This window comes from Marmota flaviventris, chromosome 6 (assembly GCF_047511675.1).
Source record: "Marmota flaviventris isolate mMarFla1 chromosome 6, mMarFla1.hap1, whole genome shotgun sequence".
Classification (NCBI taxonomy): Eukaryota; Metazoa; Chordata; class Mammalia; order Rodentia; family Sciuridae; genus Marmota; species Marmota flaviventris.
Genome location: NC_092503.1, coordinates 12394375 through 12417164, shown reverse-complemented (window position 1 = coordinate 12417164; position 22790 = coordinate 12394375). Strand labels below are relative to the sequence as shown.

General features: G+C 40.9%; 1 protein-coding gene across 14 annotated transcripts in view; it reads right to left on the bottom strand.

The window, feature by feature from the left end:
- Nucleotides 1–1216: 1216 nt before the first annotated feature.
- Ipcef1 (interaction protein for cytohesin exchange factors 1) overlaps nt 1217–22790 on the bottom strand; it is a 167089-nt gene continuing 145515 nt past the window's right edge. For all 14 annotated transcript variants that reach the window (XM_027939464.2, XM_071612891.1, XM_071612890.1 and 11 more), the window contains 2 exons: nt 14542–14735; nt 1217–7487 (listed from right to left, as the gene is read on the bottom strand). In XM_027939464.2, the coding sequence (XP_027795265.1) occupies nt 7284–7487; nt 14542–14735 (398 nt within the window). In that variant the 3' untranslated portion in view covers nt 1217–7283. The remainder of the gene's footprint in view (nt 7488–14541; nt 14736–22790) is intronic.

Below are 22790 nucleotides of genomic sequence, written 5' to 3'. Positions count from 1 at the left end.
TTTAAAAAAAATCATCTTCCCTTGATACACTCAAATTCAAGTCACAGTATATATGACATACAGGACTTTCAAGCTTGTTGTTAAAACTTTGAAATTCTGGAGTTTCTAGGAGTTAGTGATAGTTCATGGGGATGGAGCAAGATACCTGAAAGGGAGATTTGTAGTAAGTGACATAATGTCCAGGTCCTGCTCACTGGAACCTGTGTATATATTCCAAGAGGAATTGAGGCTGCAAATCACCTGGCCTGAAAATAGCCAGTTGAGCTGATTGTGACCACACGTTCCTTGAAAGAGTCAGTCTGAGAAAGATGTAACTACAGAAGAAAGGCACAGAGGGTTAGGAAGATTGGGGCAAAGAGACCGGAGGAAAGCAGTGTGAGTACCCTCTAGAAGCTGGAGAAAGTAATGGGTATTCCCCTGGAGCCTTCACAGAAGATGCCATCCTGCCAAAACTCTGACTTTAACCCAGGGAACTCCACCTCAGCCTTCTGACCTCCAGAGCACCAAGGTAAAAACTTGTTTAAGCTGCTAAATCAGTGACCACTTGTTACAGCAGCAACAGGAAACTAATACAAGGCTGTTCTAGAAATCAGGAACCCACTCTACCTAGGTCTTTTTTTGATCCCTTTGGTATAAAATAATTTTTACTGCTTGAATATGGGAGCTGAGAATCTCTGGTGATGGCAGGATGAAGAAAAAGGAGGGTTCAGCAAGCGCAGCAAGAACTGAGAGAGAAGGTAAAAACATGAAAAAAAAATGCACCCATTGTATAGACAGCTGTAGGGAGATATGAATCACATCCAAATGCAGGTTAGCCTCCTCTGATCGGTGGATACAAACAAAGGCAAACTATTTAGAGATTTCAATATCTTCTTTGTTCACTTTACCCAAAAATATATCTTATGTGGTTTAAGGAGCTTTTGTGCCATCGAAGGTAATTTTTGAAATCTGCCAATCTTTAAAATTACCAGAAACGAAATGTGGATGTCCAGTAGTGATAAAAGGTACTATAATATGCAAGTCAAATTGTGTGGACCAACAGCAATAGAATAGATCTTTTAAAGAAAAAGTTTCCTGGACTCTATTATCTTGGAGACTGCCACCAGAGGGCACTCTAGCCTTTGTGGAACATCACAGCAGAGCCATTACGCACTTCCCAGTTCCTCCTCCCAATCTGAGGAAGCAACAGAGCAAGGCAGAAAATAAACACCAGTAGTATATTTTTTTCCATGTAATTTTACTAGATATATTTTCTTTTGTTTTGTTTTTATTTGCATCTTACAAGTCAACCTTAAAAACAGCAGAGGAAATGAGCCATGCCTCTTTTTCCAGTTTAGTCGAAAGGGATAGATGACAAAGAATAAAAGCACAAATGAAATTTCAGATACATTTCCACATGAGCATCTTGCTCCAAACACCATGCAGTGTTAAAAGTTACATCCCCATCATGCAAAGACATGAAAATATGTGGTGATTTTAAATCCTGGATTTTATTATCGAATGTCTCCATGGGGCATGCTTCCCTTTGAACTAATGGTAGAGATTATCAATACAGAGCAATTCTGCTTCCTCACAGTAAGAGAAATGCAAAACTACTTTTTCCATGTTAAATCCACTTGTAATGTTTTTTATGTGGTGCTGTGATTGTGTGGGAAAGAATAAAGAAGAGGCAAGGAGATTTCTTCCTGTCTCACAAACAATAGGTTTTTGCACGTCTGCTCAGTTCCCATTCCCTGGGATGTGGCTTTCTGGGGGTTGGAATTATGCCTCTCCCCCAACACCACCAATTTCATGTGTTGCAAAAATCTAGTGAAGAACATTTTACTTTTAATTGCTTGTGATCACGCTTTATGCATGCAATTTCTCTTGTGAGAGAAGGGTAGGAGAGTAAATACATTTGAATACCTGTATCACCTGCCATGTTCTATTAGACTGAAGAAGAGATACATCCTAATACTTCAGTTGGACACAGTATTTTTTCACATAAAGTGACATTTGGATCTTCAGTGTTTGTACCTAAAATTATTCACTAAATCATCTATGTGGCTACATCAAAAAATTGTCCTTCTTTCTTGCAAAGAGGTATATATCCATGAATTTAAATATGGGTTGAATTTCTATAGCACCTTCCCTCAAAAAACTCAAAAGTACTTTTTTATTTTAATCTGTTTCATGGCTGTGACCTTGTTTGTGATTTGAAGTCTCCCTGAGGAAATTATCATAATGACAGAAGAATTTGAGAGAGAAAAGTCAGAGGACTAACCCCTAATCACTGAGTTGGGTCTCTGACATCTGATAGACACACCTGAAAAGAAAAACAAAATACACTCTATTTGTTTAAATATACTTCTTTCATCTAAGATCTCACAGCACTAAACTTGGTAAAATAGTGAAATTTTTCAGAAGCAAATTAATAAGCACAGAGTGATAAGGTCAAGCCCCAGTTCATAGAGCACCCACAGCAGGTGAAGGCAGAACATTAGAAAGAGATGGTGCTCAGGGTCTGGAGCCCCTCAGGCTTCAGGTAGATGGACCCACATAAAGCTACCCTGACCAGCCTGATCCGTGTGGAGCCCAGCACCATTAGGGTGGATGACCCACATGAGACTGCTTCCTAATAGGTCTGCTCCAGCAGAAGTTTTGCAAGAGAATAGGCATATAGGGAGGGACTCAGAGTCCTGATGCTCAAACTTAAATTCTGGCCCCACCAATTGGGATTTGGGGCCAGGCACTTCATTGTATCAATAATCCACATTCATCCCACTTAGACTACTGGGTAACAGGAAGTGGCGGGGGGGGGGGGAGGATGGGAGGGGGGAGTGCAGATGGAGGGCTTGTAGCACACTGATTTGCAAACTAAAAAGTTCTGAGTAAATAAAGGCATGGATTCACACTGAAATCTGATTCACAAGCTTCCTGGAGTCTTAGCAATTTTATGCTTTAGGATTCTTTGTCGAATGTGGAATTCATCCTAAATTAAACTACAGTAGCAAAACTGAGAATTCTTAAAACAACATAAACTCTTCAAATGCAAGATGGATGTGTGATTCGGGTGTGTATTTGCAAGGTACCCAACAGTAAGAGTCCCTATCAGGCTCTAGTCTGGGTCTACAGGCCAAAAACAGAGGTTAGAAGTCATCATAATCCTTAAGCAGAGAGCTCCCAGATCCTAATCCTTACAAGAGCCACAGATTTGGACTAACTTCCTCTCCAAGCAGCCATATATGGTTCTGAGTAATTTCACAGCCATAGACTGTGGCTAGAAGAGTGGGTGCAGGAGTCTCCCCTACCCAAAATCCATTTGAGAGATAATTACTCCCCAGCAAGAAACTGGAAGTAGTCCAGTTTTCTCAATATCTTTTGGACAGGAAAAGTGACTTGAAGTCAAGGCATAACTTACCAGGTTCCTTTTATACTGAGTGTCATGAAAAGTATCACCCACTCTTCTTCCCACTCTGCTCTAGCTCGATCCTCCTCTTAGTGACTATAGCTGAGGCTGGAAACTCAAAGAAGCAGTCTCCTGCTTCCTAACTCAACCTAGTATGGAGAAAAAGCATTTCTTTACAAAGTAAAAATGACTAATGATCGGGGATCTGGGTCTAAAAAGATAGGGTGGAAATCATGCAATGCAGTATGACTTTCATTTGGGAATGTTCTGCAAAGTACATTTTAAATACCAAGCAAAAACTGCTAGGCCAACTTTCTTAAGTGACTTGAGCAAAAACTTTAAGCCTCTGTCAAGCCATCTCATGGGCTGATTGAGCTTTTAAGTTTGAATGTACTAAAGGAGTTCACATTAAAAACTCAGTCAAAGAGGTATTGATGAAAAGTCAAAGTAAAACATGTAAATGTATCCACAAGTTCTGGTCAAAAGTGTTTAAGGATCTACAATTTAGAAAAAACTGCTCAGAAGTTTATAAATTAATGTTGTAAACCAAATAAAAAATACAACTACTCTGGAAAGCAGTATGGAGATTCCTCAGAATGCTAAGAATAGACCCACCATATAACCAGCTATCCCACTGCTTGGCATTTATCCAAAAGAACTAAAATCATCATAGTATACTGACACATGCATACCATGTTTATAGCAGTGCAATTCACAATAGCCAAGTTGTAGAACCAGCCCACATGACTGTCAATAGATTCATGGATAAAAAAAAAAATGTGGTATAAATCCGCAATTAATTTTTTAGGATAAAGAAAATGTGGTATATATACACAATGGAATTCTACTCAGTCACGAAGAACAATGAAATTATGTTATTTACTGGAAAATGGATGGAACAGGAGAACATCATGCTAAATGAGATAAGCCAGACTCAGAAAGTTGGGATGGAATGTTTTCTCTAATATGTGGAAGCTAGAGACAATAAAGAAATAACGAAAGGGGATCTCATGAAAATATAAGGGACATCAGGAGAGTAAAGATGGGGGACCAAAAGGGAGGGAGAGGGGGCAGGAAGGGGTAAGAACTGGGGAACAATTATGTACATGTATGTATGAACATATCACATTCCCATGTATATGTACACATATGTGTGTGTATATACATATACACATATACACACATATATACACACATATGCACCAATTTAAAAATAAATAAATAAATAAATAAGAGGAAGGCCAATAGAGGAAGGGGATCAGGGAGTGGGGAGGGGATAATACTGGGGATTGAAATGGAGAAAACTATGCTGTATTCATTTATGAATATGTCAAAATTAATCCCACTATTATGTACAACTACAAAGCACTAAAAATTTTAAATATGTACCTGGGCATGGTGGCACATACCTATAATTCCAGCAGCTTGGGAGGCTGAGGCAGGAGGATTTTAAGTTCAAAACCAGCCTCAGCAACTTAATGAGGCCCTAAACAACTCAGTGAGACCTTGTGTCTAAATAAAACACAAAAACAGGCTGAGGAGGTAGCTCAGCGGTTAGGTGCCCCTTGGTTCAATCCCCAGTACCAAAAAAAAAAATAAATAAATTAAATATTTTTATGAATCACAAGAAGAAAAATGTGGAAAATCATTGCAGTAGAAGAAGAAAGGAACAGATAGTGGAAAGGTTCTAGGGAACAAAATTTGACCAAATTATATTGTTTTATTGTGTGCATGTACCAGTATTCATTAATCCCACTATTATGTATAACTATAATGCACCAATAAAAAAATAGAAAGAAAAAGAACTGTGAAAAACAAAACCAAAAAAGAGGTGGAAAAACACTTGGTGTCATTCTATGATTTCCTCCATTACATTATTTCTGCTTTCCCTTCACACTTGGTTTACATTGTGAATCCCAAACCACTAAGCTTCTAAAAACTGCTACCTTATAAAACCTGCTATTCACAGAAAGAATCATTGCCAGAATAAAGAGGTTAAAGCACCAGACTCTCAAACCAGAACACCACCCCATTACAAGACCAGGCGACCCCTCATTAGGCACATCTCTACGCGCTCTGCTGCATTCCGTGCAGGAGAACCTTTGCTGAGCCAAACCAACCGATAGGGTCCCTCATCTCAGAGAAGTTTCCAGTACTTCAACTTGCTTCCTGTTTTGTGTTTTGTTTCTTAATGTTAAGGTTGTTTTTCTGTTGTTTATAGAGTATGAAGACCTCTTAGGAAAGTTTGGGGAAATACTCAACAACTATTTCCATTTAGGGTTGCAGACGCAGTTCAGGTGGTTATCTGCATTTAAATGTCAAGCCACACTTCGATGCAATAAAATGAAATGTGTTACGCTAACAATTTTCTAGCAGCAGGTAGGGTCCAAATTGGTTCTCAGCGGGTTGTGGTTATTATTAAGGTGAGAAATCTTCATTGTGATTAGTGAACAATATCATATTGCTTCTCTGTTGAGCTCTTTAATAAACCCAACATTTCTATTGATATTTAGTCAAAATAATACATTAGTTGTGTTTCATTTGGCCTAGGGTTAATGGACATAAACTTAAAAGTTTATTTAATAGAAGGGATCACTTAAGATGAAAGTTAGGGGAAAGACTTACAATGAATACAACAATTTAAGAGCTATGAAGAGAATTAGAGACAGAAAGAGAGATCTTAGCAAATGAAAAATTATTAATACATGCCCCCATAGTTTTCTCACAAGATTTCCTGAGCATTCCTGGTACATTATAGTGCAATCTAACTCTGATAAATCAATAGTATCCTTAGTTTTCTCAAGCAAAAAGTATGTATACTTCCAGAATATATAGGCTGAACAAAACATAGAATAGTATATGATCTTTTAAAACACTACTAATTTGAACTTCTATAAATATATTTAAATAAAAAACATAGATGGCTATTCACAAAGCACACCGTGACACATGAGCTTACAAAAATAAAACAATCATGTTAAAATCTTTAGTTTTTGAGTCCCCCACTTCCAGTACAGATACTAAAACAATTCCGATGCCAGAATCCTCTTTCCAATATTGATCCCAGGAAAACTGGATATAAATCCATACTGTTTATGGGGACCAAGCCAAAGACAAAAGCAGCAGAATGTTCCTTGTTGGGCCTGTTAGGCCTCCCTACAGTCCTGTAGGGAGGCCAAGGAGGAGCAGTGGTCTCCAACTGTGAAGAGTAGTTTTTTTCTAACTGCTGTGACAAAAGATACATTAACCATATCCCCCAATCCAGGTAAATGTGAAAATACCACCCAGTCCTGAGTGAGTGTAACACAGCACACATCCCCTCTGCGGGCCCTCCTACACTCCACCCTGTAAAGTATTTCTCAACAAGTGGAAAAAGGACCACCTTTCTATAGCAATGGCAAAGGATTTTTTGTTCCACAATCCCACTGTGACTGTTCCAGCTGTTGCTATACAAAGCACACCTCCATTCAAAGAATGCTTTGGAGTACTCTGTGGCCCGTGAAGTAGAGAATGTTCATGCTTCTTGGGGGAAGAAATGATACTTCTATGACTCATTATCCCTAGTAAAATTGGATCTTTTGTGCATGGTACATTGTGATTCTCTTGAAAGCAGGGGATAGAAGATAGGTTCCTCACATCCCACCTAGAGCCTACCATCTCCACAAGCTCCCAGTAGGAACACAAAATCATGTCTGCTCAGCTGAACCAAATCACTCCAGGCTCCATGACGGGGAAACTCGATGGGGAACCAGGAGTCCTGCTGCACCTGGTGACTGTCTTCAGCTGAGCTGCGGAGGGGAACTTCAGTTTTCCCATCAAGGAGAAACAGAACTCCTGCAACATCTTGCAAAGTCGCTTTCAGTAAAATACAAGAAGAGAGAACTCTGGCTTTTTCTCAGATAGAATTTTCCAGACAGGACGGCGAAGGGGGCTTCGTGAGCTCCTGTGGTGCGCCTTCAGGTTCACTTGGGGCCTGATGCTGCTGATAGATGTCCTGGATCAGGAGGGTGTTCATGACCTTCCACTCTCTGTACTTCCTGGCTGTTAGTTTCGGATCATCCAGCAACTGGTTGATCATGGCCAGATCATGTTCTTTGCACTGCCCAGGAAGAAAAGTGGGAGCACAGGGGGATGTCATGAGCATCTTAATTTCAATAAATTATCTTCGCCCACCCTCTGCGAAGGCACGTGTACATTCATAAAATTATCAAAGTGATTTTACACATCAATATTTGAATCCTTGCACCAGGCCCAAGCAATCTGGCACCACCTCTGTTTATATATGCTGGCCATAAGGAAGGTAAGTATCCTCCCAGGAGTTAGGGGGAGAAGTAACAGGAGCCCAGGTTCTCTATGCTGCTTTTACCTGATCTGGCCATGACTCTACACCCCAGAAATGACTCTGCCTTGGTGTTAGCATAACTGTACACCTCCAGGAGCTGAGAATTATATGCAAAAGCATTTCATTGACCCCCCCAAACTTCACTAAGTAAAACTAGGACAAACACTTTAACGCATAAAGGAGCACAAAGTATGTCTTTTTAAAATTTTTTAGTTATTAAATTCTTGATTGATTTTTGATAAATTGTATCTAATCAGCATCTATAGAATAAACAGGCGGGTTATCTTTTTAGTCAAGAAACACCAACCTCATATCAAAATGGTATGTATTCCAAAAATGCTGATAGAGTAAAAATTCCATTAGTGCTATTTTATCTGCCTCCTCGGAAAGCAGTGAGTCACATTTTTTTTTTAAATTGTCTGCCTTGAGTTACAGTTTTCTGAGTCAAGGAATGGAGTAAAAAATAATATACATCATTTTCCACACTAAAATAAGTAGATCACTCAGCTCTTGACAATTTTATCTCAAGTGGTTTTCTTGGTCCCTAGGACCCGAGTCCTTATTTTGGAGGCACAATCCAGTATATCACCCTTGCTCTGCCACTGTGACCTCCTAAGTGAGGGCCCCGCCCCAGCCCCCATTTTAAGCCACATTCTGCATGGCAGAGCAGAGCAGGGATGCGCCCACCTGCAGAGTCCTCTTGATGATTTCCCTGTGTCCCAGGCCCCTCACCAACCTCGGCTGCATTTGTTGATATTCCCCCTCCCTCTGTCTTTCTACACTGACAGTATTGACCTGCAAAGGCTGGTTCATGCCTCCATAAAGCCAAGCGGCATCAAGAACCTTCCTTACCTTTCTTCATCCAATGGACTCTAATTTCCAGAGCTGCTTCCACATGGAACGCCTTCTAATCTTCCTTTACCCAATTTTTCCACTTAACTCCAACATCTACACTCGCTTCAAGCAGCATGTTCCCCAGAAAACCATCCCTAGACCCCCCAAATTGGATTATGGAGCTTCTTCATTTTATACTCTCCTGCCATCAGATGCTCTGAACCTACCGTGGTGTATATAGATGCTCTTGGATCTGCCACGCTGTCTATTCTAAAGCTTAAAGAAGGTGACAGGGACACGTGTTCCTCATTGCTTTACATCCAGCACCCAACGCAATGCCATGTGCCATGTACACACTCAGCACCTTCCCACGAGGGAACCACTCCCTCTGCCCACCCCAGGGCAGCATGTGTAGCTAGAACTTCCCAACCATGCTTGCTGGTCTCCCTCCCAATTCAGGACGACTGCTCGTAAGAGGACTTTCCCTGCTATCCAGTAATCATGCTTTCACTTGTCTTTTCTCTCCCCATCTCCAAAGTGACTGTTTGAAACTTGTCACCTTACTGGGCACGGTGGCGCACACCTGTAATCCCAGCAGCTCGGGAGGCTGAGGTGGGAGGATCACAAGTTCAAAGCCAGCCTCAGCAACTCAGCAAGGCCGTAAGCAACTTAGTGATACCTTGCCTCAAAATAAAAAAAAAAATTAAAAAAAGTGCTTGGGATGCAGCTCAGTGGTTAATTGTCCCTGGGTTCAATCACTGGTACCAATAAAAAATTTAAAAAAATAAAAAAACCACTGTGATCTCATCTTGCAGCAGCCCCTCCACCTCACGCACAGCTGATGACCTTGCTCTGTATTTTTTGAGGAAATGAAAATAATCAGAAAAGTACTCCCAAGTTCCTATCACTCACCACCTACATCACCAGAGATGTAGGCGCCTTCCCTCCGGTTCATACAGATAAAATGTCTGTGCTCCTCCTCGCAAAGCCAGTCCCTCCACGTGGGCACCACTGCCCCTGCTCGCCTGTGACTCGCCAACTTCCCACCTCTTCTGGGTCATTGTCCCAGGCTACCTGCACATGGCTACTTCTCCCACTTTAAAAGTCCCCTCTGACCCCAACCCCTATCCAATCACCCTCCATTTTTCTCCTTGTCACCCGTGTCCCTGTGCCCATTCTGTCACAGACACTCCTGCCAGGTTTCTGCCCCCTACCATCCCACCAAAACTGCTCCTGTGAAGGCCAAGAGTGACCCCCCACGTTGCTGACATCAAACACAGTGGAGCAGGAGGAAACCAAAGAGGGACATCAAGCTGTGGTCCAAGACCCAGAAGCAGAAGAAAGAAAGGGTGAGTAGATAAGCAGAGGGTTGTTTGTGGAAGTCAGGCAAGGCCCAGAGAGTTTCATTTCTTTTCTTCTGAGTTCTCAATATTTATGCTTCAAAAAATTCTTTTTCAAATAAAATATAAATAAATAATAAGCTTTCATCCTCTGACAGCCCCCCAGTGCTATTAATATGAAGTTATTCAGGGAGTTTTATGTTTTCTAAAGAAATTCAGACATCTGCTTCAGAGGGAGATCTTAATATTTTATTGAGAAAACTAAATAGAATCTTTGAAGATTGATGAAAATTTGGGAAATTGATTTTTAAAAGGCAAGAATGAATTAACTGCCACTTTAAAACTGATAAAAATTTTGGGGAAAAAGCTAAATGTCTTTGGAAATGAGGTTAACACTTCTCACTTGGTTTCCTGCTCTAAACAATCCAAATTTCTTGCTATTTGGGTGAAATCTGTATTAGATCTTGTATAGATAAAAGAAAAAAAACTATGAACAAGAATACAGAAGTAAGCTGGGCATGGTGGTGCATGCCTGCAACCCAGCACCTCGGGAGGCTGAGACAGAAGGATCAGAAGTTCAAAGCCAGCCTCAGCAATGGTGAGGCCCTAAGAAACTCAGTAAGACCCTGTCTCTAAAGAAAATACAAAATAGGGCTGGGGATGTGCTTCAGTGGTCGAGTGCCCTGAGTTCAACCCCTAGTACAAAAAAAAAAAAAAAAAAAGTACGGAAGCAGGGCATTAATGAAACAGCAAAACCTTCTTAGCTCCTCCCCAGGCAAGGTGCCCACAGGGCCAGAGCCTCACACAGTGGCCCTGTTCCTCCTGGCTGTCCCATGAAGCTAGGGAAGTAGCTATCAAAGGCTACTTTGCCAAGGTCTACCTTTCTTTATGTCAGGCAAGCAAGGTTTCAGGGTCGCCACAATGCCAGGAAAGAGAGAATGTGGATTTTTCCATTTATCCTCCAAATATTCAGTTCATGGTCTGACTCAAGACCTAAGCATGTTGGCACAGTGCCCACCAGCGCAGCTTCAGGGAAGACAGGGTTCATTCCTGGTGAAATAGGTCAGAGTGACTGAAGGAGTTTCCTTCTGCCCCACTAACCATTCTATTAATCATTCATTTTAAACTAAAGACAGGCTTACTCAAAAGTCCATGAATGTTGAGCTAGCAGAAATTCCAAAAGATTTCCATTTATAGTATATGACATAACAGTTTGCTCAACTTCCAAGAATTTCCCCAAAGAGCATGCATTCCAATAACATCCCAATGAAGGGGTTTTTCTTTATGGAATGCACCTATTACTAACATAAACATTATTACTACAACATTTTCTTTGTTTCTGTATGAAACTGCTGCTCTTGCTTCACCCCATTCCACCTTTGAAGTATTTTTTCTTGGTACTAGGGACTAAACTCAGGGGCACTTAACTACTGGGGCTCTTTTTTTTTTTTTTTTTTTTTTAAGAGATAGGGTCTCACTGAGTTGCTTAGTGCCTCGCCATTGCTGAGGCTGGCTTTGAACTCACGATCCTTCTTTTCTCAGCCTCCCAAGCCACCAGGATTATAGGCATGCGCCACTGTGTCCAGTTTGAAGCATTTTTTAAACCAACCTTTTATTACAATGCAATTTTTTATTACACAGAGAAAAGTGCACAGACAGAAAAATTTGTGCTTGATGAACTATCACCATATAACCATATCCAAGTAACCATAACAAGGGTCAAAAAAGGACCCATACCCAGCACATCTGAAGCTCCCCTTATTGCCCCTCCCAGCCAAATCCTCTTCTCCCTCAAGGGCAACTGATACCCTGCCTTTTTTTTTTTTTTTTTTGGTACTGGGGATTGAACCCAGGGCCTTGTGCATACAAGGCAAGCACTCTACCAACTGAGCTATGTCCCCAGCCTAACTGCTTTGAATTTTAAAAAGGAGCTAAACAGTAATTACTATTATAGTTTTTCAACATGAATAATCACATATGCTAATTTCTCTTTCCCCATTGGATAAGCTGATATGCTTCATTTTTGTTTGCTATTTGTTTTTCACCAAGGCTAATTTCCACACCATCCTCTCCTCAACCTCCTGACCTTGACAGGTCCACACGACATGGACTACTTTCATCAGCCCTAGAACTGCACTTTCACAAGACCTAAAGGATGTATGGAAAGGGCTGTTCTCCTCAAATGAATAGAGGGTAGTCCAGCGTCCATCGGAGGCAACCCTATCATGGAGCCTAATGTCCATATGTCCTGAGATTCATCTCCTTGTATAATCCCTTCCCTGAGTATGGACCTACCTAATGACATGCTTTTCTACTAAATAGAACAGTATAGAAATAAGGTGATGTTGACTTCTAACTCATGCTGCTTGTTCAATCTCGCTGTCTTGCTCACTCTGAGAGAAGCCAGTTCTAGGCTGCAGGCTTCCTATGAAGGAGTCCATATGGCAGGGAACTGAGGGTGGCCTCCAACCAACATCCAGAGAGCAACAGAGACCCTCAGTCCAACAACCTGCAAAGAACAGAAACCTGCCAACAACCCAAAGAGAACTTAGAAGCAGATCCTTCCCAGGGGAGAAATGAACACAGCCCTAAGGGACACCTTAGTCACAGCCTCATGGCCTGTTTATTCATAGATGCAGAAGCTTATCCAAGCCATTCCCAAATTCCAAAACCACAGAAAGTCTGAAATAGTAAATGCTTATTGTTGAAGTTGCTAAGTTTGGGGGTAATTTGCTACCTAGCAACAGATTACCCAGTAATATACTGGGAGAAAAGAAAAAGTTGCTGAGTTCATTGATGACGTGGCCAAACTGCACCCAAAAATAAATAAATAAATAAATAAACCAACTGTCACAGAGGGCCCTATGGACTTCTTTGGTTGGTGCATGCCCCTGTGAAGGTCTGACATCTTTAGTCCATTGCTCTATGGACAGTCAGAGGCCACAGTCTCTCTCCTGCAAATGGTCCACGTGGCCCCTGGTCTCCTTAGCCTCTACCTCCTATTTCTCCCAAATATGGGTAGTAGTGTATCTTCTACTGATAGACACTGCACTTCCTGGAAGGCCCTTCCCTTTCCTTCCCGATACTCTTCATCTCTCTCTCACTGACCAGTTGTCATTCACTGACCTGATGGTCAGTCACTTCCCTTCTCTGGGCAACCAAACCCCCAAGATCATCTCCACTGCATTCACACCACACTGCATTCTAGCTGTGTGTTCTTCTCTCTGTTTCCATTTGCCCAGGGTTTTTCACTCCATGGTCACCGTGACCTAGACTAGTGCCTGGTACACAGTATGATTCAGGAAATGCTGCTTGATGAAAAGTTATTTACTCATCTCCATTTTTGCAGACAAAGACAAATAGTAAAATTCTAACATACTATGGCATATTACTGAGTGACTCACCACATTAATCAATTCTGTACACACTGTGGAATAAATGCTAGCAATATATTTCCATCATTTAATATTAGGGAATTTCTCTGCACTTGGAGTTTCTTTATATAATTAAAAATACACTTTTTTTTCCAACTTCATTTTTTCAGCCTTTAGTGCTATTGACTTGCTGTTGACTTACTGGAATTCTGACTAACAAGAGCCCTTCAGCCATGTCTTTGTAGCCTTGTTCTTTTGATTGCTGACATTTCTTTCAGGAAAAGGACTCAAATTCTTAATGCAAAGGGACATGAGCAAAACAGAATTAAATTGCAGGACCTATCAAGGCTTTTCAGAATCTACAAATGTTCTGCTAATTTAGGACTATTTTACAAAGTCTCCTGGCTTTCTCCTGCTCATGTTATAATCTAAATGCGAAAGCAGGATGCTTTTGTTATAAAGAAGCATTTTAGTTATGGGAGACCCTGAAAATAGCTTCAGTACATCCTGTGCATGGTCCCTCTCTCCCATTGTGAAAACATCTGCTCCTCTGTTACCACAAGATGTCTGCTGCTCACTGCCGGGCTCTCGCGGTGTTACTTGGCTGCAAGTCCTACAGCTGAAAGTCTTTGCTGTACCAGAAAATGAGGACTTTCTCCCAGATATAGCTCAGAAGAATGGCTCCCTCAAAAGAATCAGGTGAAAACCCAAGAGCTGATTCTCACCCACTGATGATCTCCGTCTGTAGTCAACAGTTACTGAGCCAGGTACTGTGCTAGGGGACACCTTAGTCACAGCCTCATGGTCATGTTTATTCACAGATGTAGACGCTTGTCCAAGCCATTCCAAAATTCCAAAACCACAGAAAGTCTGAGATAGTAAATGCTTATTGTTGAGGCTGGGGGTTTGGTTGCCAGGTACAGGAATTTTACTGAATATTTGTCTTTGTCTGCAAACTGAGGCAGAAGGGCTACAAAAACAAATGGTGTGTGGTCCTTGCCATGTAGGAGCTTAACATTGTGAAACTTCATAGCAGAGTGAAAGTAAAAGGAAGGCCTGCTGTGGAAAAACACATGGGTGCCACTGTGGAAAGGTCCTAGTGACTGAAGGATGTCCAGGTCACCTTACTCTCTAAAGATCACACTTACCCTTACTGCCCTGGCCTCCACCCCCACAAACACACTGTTGTTACCATGAGCCTCTGCAGAGCCCGTCCTTTGCCTCACATCCACACAGTTTATCCACAGTCGGAAACCGTCTTACCTTCAATGTGCTATTCAAGGTTCGAATTTTGTGAAGTTTCTCATTGATGGATGGGTTCTTGCAGCGTTTCACAAATGACTTTCTCAACTCCTTTTTGGTCGAAGGCCGGCGGTCCCCAAGAGGAGACAGACTCGCTTGCTCTAATGATTTGTAAAGTTTCTCCATTTCATCATCTTCAGGTGCTTTTGTTTCTTCTATTAAAAAGAAGAAGAAGAAATAACAGCATAACCAGTTAAAACAAGAAGAGAACATGAGACACTGTGGTCCTACCTGATGATACCTGCATCTCAGACTGAGCTCCAAAACTATAGGAAAATGTTTTTGTTTTGTTTTGTTTTGTGTTTTCTTGTCTAGGCCGTGCTCTCTTTGAAAATCCTGGAGAAGGAACTGTTCGAGGCCCCTCTTCCTGCCTCTGTGGGTTCCTCCCTTGGTTTGTGGCAGCTTAACTCCAGTTCACATGGTATCTTCCCTGCCTGCATGTCACTGGGTCCAAACCTCCCTTTGAACAAAGACACCAGCTATAGTGGAATAAAGGTTCACCAGAACGCCCTCATTTAAATGAATTGCAACTGCGACACATTTCCCAATAAGGTCACCTTCTGACATACTGGGGGAAGGCAATGAGGACTGCAACATGAGTTCAGGTGGGACATAATTCAGTGTAAGAGTCTACCTGCTGCCCCCTCAAAATTCACTTCCTTCTCACATGAAAAATATCTTCATTCCAGTCCAACATCTCCTCAATTATCCACGTCAACATCAACCTAACACCAAAATCTCATCCAAATGTCATTGAAGTTGGGTATTGGTAAGATCCTGGTACAGAATACCTCTCCAGCTTTGGACCTGGGAAACTAGATAAATCATCTGCTTCTAAAACACCAGGTGGAACAGGCAAGCCCTGCAAGTTAACACACACTCCCAACTTTGAACACCACGGCCTTGGATGACCGCTGGGTGTCCTTCTCAGAACTGCCCTTTGAGAACGATGCCAACCTGTGGTCTGTGGTTGTGAGCAGAGAATGGCCATTCGTCACTCTGCACACACTCTCCTCCCCTCTCCACCACATCTTCCCCTCCCCAGCCCACATGAAGTGACTAGACTAAGTCATGCAGCCCACAGTGCTGGTCACAGTCCATGACTCAGTGATGAGCAAGTGATTCAGGTCAAGCCAATGGGGCCAGGAAGACTCAGTTCCAGGACTTCATTTCAAGGGTATCAGAGAAGCATCTCTCTTAAACAGAATGCTGTGGTGATGTGAGCTGGAAGTTTTCAGGTGGCATCCCAAGAACAACCAAGCTAATCCACTCTGAGACATGGCTTTTGATGAGACCATTGGTGCCCTCTCGGCCTGTGGGAGCCAATCTCTCACCTTGGTTAAGCTCCTCTGGGTATGGGTTTCAATCCTGTAAAACTGTACAGACCTCCAATGATGCCCAGGTCACCCAAAGAAAATCATGTCTTGATGTTGCCTTAATTTCTCACACAGAATTTCAATCATGTATTCTTTTCCTTCCCTGAAAATAATTCAGGGAAAGATCCACAGCAATATTTCTTTTTCTACCATGTGCTCTTTAGTGCTTATAATGCTTTACATCCTGTCCTGAGAACAAACCCGGGAGACCTACACAAGAGAACCTGAACAAAACAGGCTCATCGAGGAGAAGAGAGAAGCATAGAACAGCACTCTAGGAGCCCGGAATCAAGCAAACTCCATTCACTTTACAGTTCACTCCACTAAGATTAGGAATCCTGAAGCAAGAATTAGTTTTCTCCCACCAATCCCAGAAAGTTACCACGAGGGTTCCCAACAGTCTTGTAAAATGGAGAGCAAAGACGATGTATTAACTTTGTCACTGACTTAAAGTACCGAACTGCACAACCTCTTTGTTCTCTAACAAAAGTAAGGGAGAAGATATTTAAAACTGTAGCTGAAGATAATTAGGCTTTTTGGCTCAGGCTAGAGGCAAACATCAAAAGTGGACCTTTGTCTACAAGAACATGATAAGACGCTCCACCTCACTGATCATTAGAGAAATGCAAATCAGAACCACAATGAGATGCAACTTCACACCTACACGGATGGCTAAAATAAAAAAAGAACAAACATTAAGTGTTGTCAAGGAGGTGGAGAAATTGAAATCCTCCTGCCTCACTAGCACAGATGTAAACTGTAACTGCCACTTTGGAAAAAGGAGTGTTCATTCCTCAAAATCCTAAACCCAGAGTTACCATGGGATGCTACAATTCCACTCTTGGCGATGTGTGGAGACAGTGAGAAACATGTTCACACAATTGTGCAGGGATGCTCATGGCAGCATTATACATAACAGATAAAGAGAGGAGAGAGCCTAAATGTTCATCAACAGGCGAGTGGATACACAAAATGTAGTGTATGCCTAAGGGAAAATTATTTAGTTATTAAAAGAAATGAAATACTAAAGACTCACAATGCTGCAACATGAACAAACCTTGGAATCATTATGACAGCCAAAAGTAGCCAGTCACAAAAGACCATATCCAGTATTATACTGCTTATATGAAATGTTGAGCACAGGCAAATCCACAGAGACAGAAGGTAGAACAGTGGCTGCCTGGAGTTTGGGAGGAGGCAAGCAGGAGTGAGGAGGTCAGCTAATGTTGTAAAGTGTTTTTGGTGGTGCTGAAAATGTTCTCAAATTAAATTGTGGTGACAGTTGCCCATATCTGTGAATGTACTAAAAACCACTGAACTGTACACCTGTGCATGCATTTTATAGTATGGGAAACATATCTCTGTACAGTTGTAACATTGTAGGCTTTTATGAGGCTGTCATGATATCTGATAATATGTCCACAGCAGAAACTGTAAGCATGAAATAGTCCCTGGGTAACAGAAGACATTAAAATGTCTTCAGAAAATTAAATGGAAAGGCATCTTATTTACAGAAGAGACATTAGGATTGAAGGTTTGGAGTTTTCAGACAAACAAGGACACAATAATCTCACATGGCCTTTATTTTAAAATATATAGCCAGCCAGGTAGGACACTACTTGGAATAAAGCCTGGGTGCATAGCTTTCAATACCACGGCATTTTAAATTAGGTTATATATATGTATAAAATTTAAACAAATGAAATACTAAATCATCATGCTAGAGAACCTTCTCTGTGATCACCAGGCAGCTCCACCCTGTCCTAAAGATGGTGCTAGAAAACAAAACTTCTTTTTAATAATCATTTACTTTGCAGTTATGTCAGGGTAAGAATTATTATATAAAGATAATATATATGACTCAATTGATATTAAATCAAGAAAGATGAAAATAATAATATTGGAATAACATGGCATTAAGCTTCTTTCCTAAATGAAAAATAAATAGGATTCTTTTACTGGACAATTTTAATATTATTTAATATATGTAAAATAAAATATATGATTTTTATGTTAAAAATATCAGAAGCTGTATTTCTCCCCCTCCCCAATTCTTTTCTGCAATTTAAACTTTAGGTTATTATCCATGAGGATATTTGTGTGTTTGTGTGTGTGTGTAACTCGACCCTCCAAGATAGAATTGAATTTTCAAATTAACATAAACCTGCTTAAGTTACTAAATTTAATGCAGAATTCACCTAAAATTTATATGTAATGTTGAAAAGACAGTCTATTTTAATTCATCCAGAAACAAGATAATAAAGAGCAAGTATGTTCATATAAGCTTAAACCTGTCAGGGAAATGAGGAAAAAAGACAGGCAAATTACCAGGATTTCTTCCTCCTCAAAGGAAACCTGAGGCAGAAACACTATATATTTGACTTTTAATAACCTGATTCCAGATTCACCCACAGACATAAGGAAACTAACATTACAACTGGTAACATTAGGAGTCAAGAAGAGACCTTTGTTGTTCTGTGTGCCCTTGTGTGTGCATATGTATGTGTACGTGTGTGTGTACGTGTGTGTGTGTGCTTGTGCACATTTGTCATAATTTGAGATGGAAAACATTAATACCCAGGACACACCTGTGATCCAATCAAATTCACAACCTAGCCAGAGGCTTAAATTTGTTTTGACTGTTGCTCAGGGCTTATGCTAAGGTCTTCATAGGGCCGTAAAACGAACAATAATAATTCAAGAAGTTGAGGAATAGAATCTCAAGATAATAAAGGATCCAGAGGGTACAAATGCACCAAAAAAAAAAAAAAAAAGAAAGAAAGAAAGAAAGAAAAAACACAGATTGACCTTAAGCAGAGGTGAGAGTCCTTCCCATTGCCATACCAAGACCAGAGCAGGCTGGCTGGTTAATCCTCTCTGGCTGTTCTTGTACTGCAAAAAGTCTTCTCTGTAAAATAATATTTGTTACAAATCCCCATTCCATTGTTATGTAAATATTTTTCTAAATTATAATTTCATACTAGAAAGCACTAGCTTATTTTTCTTATTGTACCATATTTACAAAGAGCAAGAAAAAATGATTGGCGGAAAACACCACTGGTAACTCTCCCATTAGAAATGGAAGCCAAGTTAATTATTTCCACCTCCTTTATCTCCTGAAGCAAAATAAATGAATTTTGTCTGACAGTGAATTGTTCCCATGCAATATTTATCCTTCCTCTCAAGTGCCTCTTTCAATTTCCCCACATAAAATAGCAGGACTTTGATTATCACTGCCAGATAGGGCACTTGATCGCACCTCACCTCACAAGTGCTTGGTCAAGGAAGATAAAAGCTATGATTTTATGGGTGGGAAAGTGAATATATTGGAAAAAGAGTGAGTGACTTTTTTCAATATCAGTGATAGAGTCAAGAACAAAAGTTTCATTCCACAAGGTACAGGACCATTCGCTTCTAGACCCGTGTCTTCCAAATATAACAGGCAAACAATCTCCTAGGGAACTAGTTAAAATGCAGATTCCGCTTCAGTCCGCGTGGGATGGCACTTAGATTCCCAGTTTTCCAGAAGCTCCCAGGTGATGCTGGAACTGCTGGTCCATAAAACATACTTTGAATAGCACGGCTAGACATCAGCAATTTTCATGCAACATCAGCCTCGACTCATTGGAAGAGAAAGAGACTGCAGTTACAGCTAGCAAGTTGGGACTTGTACATAAACCAGCATTTATTTTCACTCAGGGAAACAGAATCCCTGCTTAAACACATGAGCCCCTCCTATGTTGAGCAGTGAGGTCAATGTCCGTGAACTTTGTATCTGTTAGACTGGCTGAGACTATCTCAAGAGGTCAGATTAGTAACTGTCTCCAAACTTGGGTCAGTTCGATAGTTAAGCTCAATAAAGGGAATGTCGAATAAAAGAATATTTTAAAAACCTCCCTTCCAAATATATGTATTTTTTAACAAGCTCCTTCTTAGTGATATTAGCAAATGAAACAAAACATTTTTAACTAATGGTTAGAAGTTCATTCCTTTCCAAAATTATGCCAAATGAATGTGCAGCTCTCTCCTCCTCCTCCCACGTACCCAGCCTTTTGTTGGCTGTTGACAGGACAGGCCGGCTCCAGGCCCAGCATTTAATGGCTGTTGAACGCTGTATGCAGATTATCTCCTGAAATGCTGTATTTTCAACTTTGCCTCCCCCACTGTCTTATTTTTGGCTTTTCTTTTGCTTTCTAGAATGTGGCTGTTTATTTTCTACTTAGAACATAAAAGCTGGCTTCAGGACACAGGAGAGGAATTCACTGCCAGATTTCATATCCGGGTTTGAAAGGAGTCTGTGTAGCGATTAGAAAAGTCTTGATGTCCTCAACTGTGGAACACTTGGAAAGACTTGGAAAGACTCAGGTAGAAAACAGCACTGCCTGGTCCACATGAAAGGTTCTAAGTGTTTCAGAACAAAACTACCACTTGTCTCAAACAGAAGAAGCCACCATATAGTCACTGGAACACTCTGTATAGCTTTGAAGACTTTACAGATGTCATTTAATTTGGCATCTGATGTCAACAGATCGAAAGAATTTCACAGTCCTTCTCTACTTAGAGATTTTGACAACAACATAGCCAGACTTAAAATCATAATGACAGATTTCAATTACACAACTAATAATAAATCTGGGAAACTCATTTTAATAGAAGGGACACCAATGACCAACAACACGAGCCCAGTGTAATTCTGAGGGAGAAATCTGCCTCTGCTGTTGTCGAGAGCAGAGATGGGAACCAGAGGACTGGACAGTCCATAGCTCAGATCCTGCCTGCTCTTCTCTGCCCCAAAGGAAAAATGCCCACTCAGAGCCTCTGCTGGGACTCTACTGAGGGGCCCAGCTTTTGTGCCTGAACTCAGTTCCCACAAGAACACAGGGCACTAGACCCAGGACTGGAAACTCATCAGCTGGCCAGAAGCTGGCCAGCAACTCAGGACACGAGCCAGACTTTCGGATTTGAACCAGCAGCTGGAGAGAAGGAGCCAGTTAGAATCAGGAGCAGAAGACTCATGACGACCACTTGAGTACAGGACAGCAGCCAGTGCTCAGAAAAGAAGGCAGAGGCAGGAGGACACCAGCTGGGAAAGAGAGTAAGAAATTCCACGGGAGAGAAATCAAACTGAATATCAGAAATCAGAGAGAGGCCACTGTTCAAAGTTAAAATTTTTTCACTTGTGCTCTTGTGAGTCTAAGTGGCTTCACTTTGATTCCCCTGGTTCCTTTCTACTATTCTACCTTCTCTGCCAGAGTCGTGCACCTGTCTTCTCTTGGGACCACTCTGTTCATTAGGACAACTTGGTACTCTTCCATGTATTACTGGTTTCATAGACAAGAGCAAACCTGGTCGATTCAGTCATCTTTGATGTTGTTCTTCTGTGTTGTTAACACTGTAGCTTGTGGCAGTGATTTTCTGAAATCATCTTAGGTTGAAACTGCTGCTCAACCGTCTGAGAAGTGGCATTTACATTCTTAAAACATGTGCTCCACTTGTTTTTAAATTTTATTGTCAATTATATGAGTACTCAGGATAAAATGAAATATTTAAAGAGACATTAGGTTTCTACTCACATCTCAAGGGAAGAAAAAAACAAAGAGCAAGCACTCAAGAAGGACAGATTTTTTTCCTTAATTTTATTTTCAAAATACATTTATGAGGTAGAACTGAATGGAAAAGAAATGGGGGCTCTAAAAGTCACTTAAACCAAGGGGTACAAATCAACATACCTATAACCTTGGCCCTATAACCTGCTAGCTCCAGCAAACATTGCAATGAGGACAAGTGAACAGAAAAGATAGAAATGGAATATTCAGAAAGAGAAGAGAGAAGTAAAGAGCCCTTCAAACCAACAGCAGGGAGGCAAGAGGAAGGAAGAAATCAAAGGTCTGGAGCAGATCAGTGCCCCCATAAGACGAGGCTCTCTTTTCCTTATCTTCACAATTATAATCTAGCAGGATCCATAATTACCTGTGTATTGTGTATCGTGACCTAAACAGGCAGCTATACCATGTTCATGGGTTCAATGCTTTAAAGCCAGACTTACTGCCAAATTAACCTACACGGTCAAGGACATGGTAACCAAAGTCCAAATGTGGTACCCTAAGTAAAGCTTGATAATTAAATTCAAAGATTACTTGGAAGACAGTACCAACAAGAGCAGCTCTGTGTGGAATAACAGGACATTCTACAACTGTGGACCCTAACCACCGAACTGACAAAGTAATAAGAGAAAGTTCAGTGAATGAGCAGAAAGGCTGCACAAAACACCAGTGTGCGCAGGAATTTTGATGCTGTGAAGATGATAACAGATTAGGGGGGAAAGAATCTGTGAAATGGTATTGGGCTATCGTATTCACCTAAAAATAAATTAGATGCAATCATAAACAAAAGAGCTCTTTTTAGTCCTGCAATGAATACATGAATGAATATTATCATAAACTGAGGCAGTGATTCTTTCTGAGGAAGACTCAAAACTCAAAGCCAGAAATAAAATAATGACAAAATTGATGACATAAAGATTTTAAATTTCTGCATAAAGGCACTAAAAATAAAATTTTAACAACAAGTAATAGGCAAGGAAAAATATTCACAATATCCATAATATAGTGAGTATTCATAAAAAAATAAATGGCTCCTAAAAACCAGTAAGAAGCCAATCAGAAGTACACAAGAGAGTGAACAGTGCACTTACAGAAAATGTAAACACACAGACACAACCTGGGGAAGAAGTTCAGTTTTGCTGCTGATCAAGGCCTTCAGGTGCTTAAGGTTCCAAGGTGCTTCCTGTCAGATGATGCTTAATTCCAAACTGAAAAACATGCACCATGTGCC